The sequence below is a fragment of the Fukomys damarensis genome, unplaced genomic scaffold (genome assembly GCF_012274545.1).
Source record: "Fukomys damarensis isolate Sample0158 unplaced genomic scaffold, DMR_v1.0_HiC HiC_scaffold_17, whole genome shotgun sequence".
In the NCBI taxonomy this organism is placed as follows: domain Eukaryota; kingdom Metazoa; phylum Chordata; class Mammalia; order Rodentia; family Bathyergidae; genus Fukomys; species Fukomys damarensis.
Window position 1 is genome coordinate 16,570,188 of NW_022900929.1, and position 8,379 is coordinate 16,578,566.

At 52.7% G+C, this 8,379-nt stretch overlaps 1 protein-coding gene across 1 annotated transcript; it reads left to right on the forward strand.

Moving 5' to 3' along the window:
- The first annotated feature begins 793 nt into the window (after positions 1–793).
- Ap1s1 (adaptor related protein complex 1 subunit sigma 1) lies at positions 794–7,003 on the forward strand. Its single transcript, XM_010618919.3, has 5 exons — positions 794–949; positions 2,683–2,861; positions 3,414–3,522; positions 4,869–5,006; positions 6,291–7,003. Exons 1-5 carry the CDS (start codon positions 809–811, stop codon positions 6,336–6,338), a joined length of 615 nt encoding a protein of 204 aa, XP_010617221.1. The 5' UTR covers positions 794–808; the 3' UTR covers positions 6,339–7,003.
- Positions 7,004–8,379: the final 1,376 nt, after the last annotated feature.

Sequence of the window (8,379 nt, forward strand, 5' to 3'; positions counted from 1 at the left end):
TATGTACAGAGTTTGGCAATGTGTGGAGTTTCAAAAATCCAGGGGATCTTGGCACATAATTCCCTGAGGACAAGGACTATGGTGTTTCAGCATAACGAAATGTAATATATTTTTCTTAAATCTATGTGCCTTTGCTTTACTAAACAGACACACACTTGCACACACACACTTAGCTAAGAGCTCATATTACTATGTACATGCTCTTCATCTTTGCCCTTAGGTCTAGTTTCCAACTGTCTCTTTTCAGTTTTGATCCTTGCTAACCTTTCAAAATTCTATTTCTCCTCTTTCACCTTAATTCACAATTCTCCCCCTTTCCTTACATCCACCCCTTTAAACCAGTCCCTCATTTCTCATCCCTTTTTTTCTACACTTTTCCCTTTTTAAGCATGTTATATCTAGTAGGTTCCCAATAACTACTTAAGTTCTATACTTTTTTTAGGTTGCCCAATCCCTACCCTTTGTCTTCCTATTTTCCATAAGAGTCCTCCTCCCCTACACCCAATTCTTACCTGCTCCCTCTTAACTGTCCACTTCCCTTCCATTATCCTTCCCTGCTTCCTCACAAACTCCCTACAATGGTCCCATCCATCTCACCCCTTTTCCCGCCTTTTTCCCCCAAGGCTCTAAAGCTCGAGGACCTCATTGTCCTCTTTTCCCCATCCTCCAACCAACTCACAAGACAGCCTTGTTACCATGACGACCGAGCTTCTCGAAGCTGGAGTCAACGACCTGGTTGCCATGGCTTCCGCTTCTCCGCCTCCGGCCCCGCCCGCGCAGTCCGCAGCGTTGGCGTCTGCGCAGCTCGATGCGCGTTGAGTCTCCCAGCCTGGTCGAGACGGGGCGGGGCTTCAAGCGGAGGGAGGGAAGAAAAAAGGATAAGAAAGGGAGTGGAGCTGTTGTCTACGGTGGCCGAAGAGGGACGCGCCGAGCCGGAGGCTGCAGGATGGTAGGCGGTGGGAAAAGGGAGGGGAGGGGGAACCGAGGGGCGTGGGCTGCACCTGCGGGGGTCCTTGGGGGCCGCCCTCGGTGGGAGCCGCTCTCTCTTCCCTCTGGTCCTCCAAGGCCCCTCTCCCCTGAGCCGGTAGGCGAGCCGGCCTCCGAGGAAGAGCTGAAATGGCACTCGGGAGGGGGGAAGGGCGCGTTTGTGGGGCGAGAGGAGACCGACCCGAGGGCGCCGGGACTGTCCCGAGCCGGGAGAGGTGCCCGGCTCTCGGCCCAAGGGGCCCCGCACAGCAGCCGCTCAAGGAGAGGTGTGTGGGATCTCTGGGCAGAGGAAGGCAGTGGGGTCGTGGGTCACCCAGCCCTCCCCTTGAGAGGCCTAGAGAACCCGGGCCTGTGGGGTCGGGGTGTGGGAGAGGATAGTTTCCGGGTCTGAGAGTCAACGTCCTGCTCGCTTCCCGGCCACTCTCCTCCAGAGTCTGGGCTTAGGTGGGGAGGTGGAGAGGGCTCCAGGGTTTGCTCTCGTGGTCCGTGGGTTTGGGATCCCCTGCTCCCGTGCTCTTTGATCTAAGCCTCTCATGCCATTCTTTCCGGGGTCCAGGCCTTCCGCCTTAATGCTAGTTTCCCAACCCCTTATCTTAGCTGTGCTCTGCTCCCTAGTCTCGGTGCACCTCATTTCCCACCACCAAAAAGCCAGTTCTCCTGAATTCTGATTTTTCACCTACTTATCTGGTACTGTTGTACACCCCCGGGGATTCCAGCCCTGGTGATGTCTATGGCAAGGAGAGCTGCTGGGAGGAGATGGGTCTTAGATGTGGCAACAGGCTCTCCGGGAACTGGGAAGTAAGAGCTCTGCACCCCATTCACCCCAGCCAGCTTGCTTCTCGTTCCACAGACATTCCCTAGGGCAGCCCCCTTGGGTGGCCTTGTCCTAAGGGAGGGCCTGAAAGGGAGATTAGCCACCTGGTGTCTGGGGAGGAGTGGGTCTTAGCAAAAAGCACCCTAAAAGGAAGAAAAGTTAAGAGAAAGGTTGTAGGGACAGAATGCCAAGATGGTGGGGAGAGAGAAGAGCGGAATTTGAGCATCCCAACACCAAGTCTGTTGGATGTGTGTGCATCTGCAGAGGAGGATACCCCTGGGCAAAGGGTGGGCACTGAGGGCAGTGTGTTGGGGACATCACTGAGGGCTTGTGGCCAGGATGGTAGCCTGACTCAAGACACCTAGTTCCAATGTGGAAATGGATAAAAAGGACATAAAAGAGAATAAGCATCTCTGACATCAGTGGTATGCTGCCTTTCACTGTGCCAGGCATTTTACTTCCTTTTGAAAGCAGTTGGAAAGAGGAGGTCAGGGAAACATAATAATATCAAACATGCTATAGAAGATACTATATTCCAGTCATTCCTGCAAATATAACCTCATTTGATCCCTTTGACATCTCCATAAGGAAGGTGCTTTTATCACCTCCATTTGCAGATAAGGAAACAGCCCAGAGGTGTAGCCCAAAGCCACACCTAACTAATAGATCCAGGATCTGATCCCAAATGATGCACAGAAACTCTTGCTTGTTTCTCTGAAGGAGAGGTACCTATTGGTGGGAGCACCCAGAGTTGATAGCAAGGGGCTAGATGATTTGAAGAAAATAGGAACTGTGAGTAGAGAGGGCTGAGTTTGGAGCTATGCATGATGGAGGAAAGAACCAAATCTGTGACCCTCAGCTCTGGTCCTCTACCCCTCCAGATGCGATTCATGCTGCTGTTCAGCCGGCAGGGAAAGCTGCGGCTGCAGAAATGGTACCTGGCCACATCAGACAAGGAGCGAAAGAAGATGGTTCGGGAACTTATGCAGGTCGTTCTGGCTCGCAAGCCCAAAATGTGCAGCTTCCTAGAGTGGAGAGACCTCAAAGTTGTTTATAAGAGGTGACTCCCCACCTACTTTCAGGCCTGCTTGGGTCCTGCTGGGGCTGGAGTTGGGTTAAAAGGGCTGAGAAAACAAGTGTCTTCTAGGTCAGGAAGAGCTAAGAGGTAAGGACATGTGCAGGACAGTGATAATGATACTTTACTTTCCCAACTCTCCTGGAAGAAGTTCTTGTTCCCCACTTGGTTTTGCTCAAGCCCGACCCTTGCCTCACACACATACCTCTGTCCCTATACCTGTTCACCAATCAGAGGCCCTGTGCCATTTTTCCCAGCACACACCCAAACCCGCACACCCCCTTTGTGGTTCCTTCTTGTCTGAACAGGTGAATTGTTTGGCTCAGGTTTTTGCTGAGTCAAACTGAGCAGGTCAGAGGGCAAGAGGGAAGGAGCGCTCATCTTTGCTAGTTTAGGAGTGTGGTGCTCTTTGCATGCCCTGGGGCCTCCTTCCTTGTATTTGACCAGGTTACAGACCTGGGACTGAGGAGGTTTGAGCCCACCGTGCCTGGGCCTGGGGACCAGCTCCCAGCTATGTCTCCTGTGCCCCCTCCTCAGATATGCCAGCCTCTACTTCTGCTGTGCCATCGAGGGTCAGGACAACGAACTCATCACCTTGGAGCTGATCCACCGATATGTGGAGCTCCTGGACAAATATTTTGGCAGCGTAAGTCTCCCCACTCACCCTGTACCCAGCAGTCTCCTTTTTCTGCTAAGCTCTAAGGCCCATCCAGTCCCTCCCCTGGAGAGGTGAAGTTGGAGCAGCAAGAACGGTAATTAATCTCCCTTATTAAGCACTAATCCTATTAGCCCCGTCCTTTAATCGGCCCTGGGGGTGGTGGGAGAAAGGGCAGATTCCAGGTACTTAATCTCCGGTGGAGCTCAGCTCAGACTACTCAAATGAGGATGGAGACCGGCCTCAGGTTTGGTCATTGGTTCCTGCCTGTGGCTTTTTGTTAGACATTTTTGGAGAGTTTTTTAGAAGAACAGTGACTGGAAAGTGGGGCACGGTGGCAAACACCTGTAATCTGAGCACTCTGGGAGGCTGGGGCAGGAGGATCATGAGTTGGAGCCCATCCTGGGCTACAGGAAACCTGCAAGTTAAAGGTCAGCCTAGACTGCAAAGCAAGACCCTGTCTCAAAAAAATATATAACAGGAAACCTGCAAGTTAAAGGTCAGCCTAGACTGCAAACCAAGACCCTGTCTCAAAAAAATATATATATATATATAATAATAATACTGGAGTCCTAACAACCTAGAGAACTTATCGGGGTTATAGCCCCAGGCCTGGACTTGGGCATACATCTCAGATCTTAGATGGAGGATACTGATGACTCCATAATTTGTACCCTTCTTAAATGATCTACCCAAAGCCCTTTCCGGCTCTTGTTTTCTCCTTATTCTATCCTGTACATAAGTGTTGGTGTATCCATTTTCAGATGAGAAAACAGGCTCAGAGACATTCTGTGATGTGTGCTGCTTCCTGGATACTGGCAGAACCTTGCTTGGGACCCAGTGATCAAATCTCTGTCCCTGCCCCAGGACCTGGGGAGGCAGCCTAACCCAGCCTCCCTGGGAACAAAAATAACAGATTTTAAAGAGAAGATAACTAAACCCACAGACAAGGGCAGATGAAAGTGACTAATAGTACCTGCTCAGGGAACAAGGGGCAAGAGAGGAAGGTAAGAAAAAGCCAACCTGGCCAGGTGTGGTGGCGTATGCCTGTAATCCCAACACTTGGGGAGGCTGAGGCAGGAGGATTGCTGCAAGTTCGAGACCAGCCTGGGCTGCACAGTAAGTTCCAGGTCAGTCTCAACTACATAGTGAGACCCTGTCTCAACTCCCCCCGCCCCGCCGCTGCCAAAAATAACATAAAATAAAAGCCAACCCAAGTATTAAGGACTAGAGATAGGGAGGACATGAGACTCATAGGAACCCAGAGTAGGAGGAGTGGTTGTGGGAAAAATGAGGGACTGGGGTGCACCTCAGTGCTAAATTCTCCCTTCTCACAGGTGTGTGAGCTTGACATCATCTTCAACTTTGAGAAGGCCTACTTCATCCTCGATGAGTTTTTAATGGGTGGGGACGTCCAGGACACCTCCAAGAAGAGCGTGCTGAAGGCTATCGAGCAGGCCGACCTGCTGCAGGAGGTACGAGCCGGGGACTGTGAGGAGGAGGAGGAAGAGTGCCGAGGCTGAAGAGTGCGAGGCCATCCTGCCCGCCACTGAGGGCGCAGCGCCCCCACCCCCCGTGGTGTCTAGCCCCCCCCCATCATGTGCAGCTTTCTCTCAAGCCCTGACCCCACAGAGTGCAGGGTAGCAGGGCTCATCAGCCACCTGTGGCAATTGTCTGCCTCACTCCAAGCTCTGTCCTCCTCCCAAGACCTGAGCCATCTTGTCCCTGCCAAATCTCCTTGGATTCCTTAATGCTGCTCTTGGCCTAAAGTGTTGCTGAAAGAATTGAAGAAGGGACACGTGGTAGATCAGTCTTTGCTCCCCCAACTTCTCCACTTTTTACAACACACTCTCAAAAGCCTGTACTTCTCAGGAGCAAAGGGCTGTGGGGATTGGGGGCAGGCTGAAGATGCCTGGTGTTGGTTCTCCCTGTGATCCAGTGCCCAACCCTCACCTACTCCTGCCTGCCCTCTCTGCTGTGTCTCTGTGAGCCATGGTGCAGGGAGATGAGTCACCGGAATCTGCAGTGACAGTGATGAGCAAGGCAGGCTGAGCTGGCTCTGAGGAAGTGGGGAGCGGGGAGGGCTGGGGGAAAGGGGCTCATGCTTGCAGGAGAAGAAGGGGCAGACCTGAGCTTGCACCATGATGGTCCATTGTCCCCTTTCTCAGTCTCTGTCTGTCTCTCACACACAACACAGGCACGTGCGTGTGCGCGCGCGCACACACACACACACACACACACACACACACACACGTACCCTGGCTCATACCCCCACCCTGGTTACTAGTGCTCTGCTCAGACCCTAATGACTCATCTCTTTGCAGTCTGGTTCTCTTTACCCTCAGAGACCTGGTGCCAACCTCTTGGTGCCTCCTGCTTACCTGAAAATCAGGACCCAACCATCTGTACCCCCCGCCACCCAAAAGCCAGTTTCTTGTCTCCAAGTCCCAGCTTCACTGCCTTTACCCTCAGCTCCTGGGCCTGAGTCCCCTGTGACCCCAGCTCCTGGCTTTGGGTTCTCTGGGTGGTGGCGATGGACTCAGCCTGGACCCTCATTGGCACCCTGGGTGCTGGGGTGGTGCTCAGAGATTGTGAGCTTGGAAGGCCCTGCACCCACTCAGCCTGGGACTCATGTTGATTTCTCTCCCCTACTCTGTCTCTGCTTTCCCCTCCTCCCTTCCTTGTGACTGCTGTTGTCCTACCCACCCTGTCTGCTTCTCCTGGTGTCTCTGCATCACCCTTGTCCATCTCTGCCTCAGGAGGATGAGTCGCCGCGCAGCGTGCTGGAGGAGATGGGCCTGGCGTAGCCCTGCTGATGGGGCCCTGTAAAGCTGGGGGCGAGGCAAGGCATGGCGGCTGCATCTCCCAAGTCCCTCCATGGGACTCAACCTGGATCCCCCTCCTTGGCCACCTCACCTACTTTGGAAGGAGCCATGGCCTCTGGCCCTGCAAACATTCTCTCCCTCCACCCCCACCTTCCCCACTGAAGGCTTTAGGAGCCAGGAGACAAGAAAATGTGACCAAGATGGGGGTGCTATTTAGCTTTCATTCCCTGCCTTTGAAAAACCAGTGTGACCCCAGCTGTCCTCCATCTCTTACCACTGTAAATATATAAATATGTCAGGTTAAAGGGAAAAGGTTTTCAGGGCTCTTCTCTCCCCTTCTGCCCGCAAACCTACCTCCACCCTCCCCCTAGCCAGCCAGGGCAGCTCCTCTGCCTGGGAGGGGCCTTTCCCCTCAGCCATCCCACTTCCTCCCTGGCTGCAGTGTGGCCTCTGTCCAGTGCCAGGGCAGAAACAACATAGTTAATTTTTTTCTAACCTTGCCACTTTGAGGAAAGGAAGGGTTGGGGGAAGGACAGGCTTTCTAGGTTACTGGCCTTGTCCCTCTTTCACCCACATTCTGGGTGAGGCAGGAACTAAGGGGCAGGGTGGCCCAAGTGTCTGCCTTTATTTCCTTTCTTCTGAAATAAAAAGTGTTTCTTGGACTTGGCTCGCCTCAGGCTCTGTAAAAGCAGGGTTGTGGGCATCCACGGGAGGCCCAGGGCTCACGGTCCATGAGCTTCTTCCTGGAAATGGGGTTGCCAAACAGGAAGGAGAAAATAGGTACCCATTTAAACTGGAATGTCAGACAGCAAAGGAATTTTTAGAAGTGTGTCCCATGCAGTGTTGGGAACGTGCTTATTCTAACAAACATGCCTCCGGTATTGAAACTCATCTAGGTGTCCTGTGCTTGTCCCGAACTATTACCCCACACACCCTGCATCTCACTGCCCCTCCAACCTCTGTCTTTACCACTGGGGGCAACTCCTAGGGGCATGGGCCCATTCCTTTAAAATTTCTTTGAGGAAGATTTCATTTGCGGATTTTGGTCTTATTTGGGCATGGAATCAGAAGCTCAATGTTACCTTGCTCAGAAATGATTGAGAGGTGGCTAAAAACAGGTGGCTGTCACCAGGTATGGTGACAGGCCTGTAATCCCAGCACTTGGGAGGCCGAGGCAGGAGGATTTTGGTGAGTTCAAGGTCAGTCCTGTCTGGTTACACAGTGAGTTGGAGGACAGCCTGAACTACTTAGCAAGACCCTGTCTACAAACAAATCAAACAACTGCCTGCCAAATCTTTCTCCCCAGATTTCTAGTGAAGCATTTAAGACCAGGGAGTGTGGGAAGCCGTTAGGTGAAGGGGTAGAGTGGCTCTGGGGAACCGCCCAAAACCTGGAAAAGGAGCTGCCAGGTGCCCAGAACAATTGCTGGGGTGGCCTTTTCTTTTGAAGTAGAAGCTTGCTGGACTCCACTCCTCTCTGCCAAATTCTGGGGATTGGGACTAACGCCCCGCCCCCAGCTGGAGGCAGAATGTAGGAGTTCTTAGCAGATGAAACTTTCTCCCCAAATATGGTTTCAGCGGTTGTCACCCAGCTTTGGCTTTAGTGAGGAGTTACGGAGCAGGAGGTGGTGGGCGTTGCGGCTGGTGCTTCCCTCACCGCCCCTTGGGAAGGACCACACAGGCCCAAGACACAGGCCCAAGGGGACGGGTGAATAACGGAGAACAAAGTCCTAATAAAATAGTCACTTTTATTTCTTAGCAAAACTATTTCCTCCGTGAGGGGTATTTACAATAGAGAAAGGAACTAAGGGGTAAATTCACAGCAATCTGGAGAGGGTGGGGAAGCCTGAGGGTAGGGCAGGAGACAGACACACTTTTTTTTTTTACACAATTGTAACTGTTTTTTCCAGTTTAGGACGGGGACGTCCCCAGACAGACTAGATGAGGACGGAGCCCCGCGGGGAAAGGGATCTCGCTCTAGCCGCCAGCCCGCCGTGGCTGGCCCCGGGTCACCCGAGCGTTTG

Coding starts and splice junctions, on each gene's coding strand:
- Ap1s1 (XM_010618919.3), top strand. CDS start 809: ATGCGCGTTGAGTCTCCCAGCCTGGTCGAGACGGGGCGGGGCTTCAAG. Junction 2,862..3,413: donor CTCAAAGTTGTTTATAAGAG/GTGACTCCCCAC, acceptor CCCCCTCCTCAG/ATATGCCAGCCTCTACTTCT. Junction 3,523..4,868: donor TGGACAAATATTTTGGCAGC/GTAAGTCTCCCC, acceptor CCCTTCTCACAG/GTGTGTGAGCTTGACATCAT.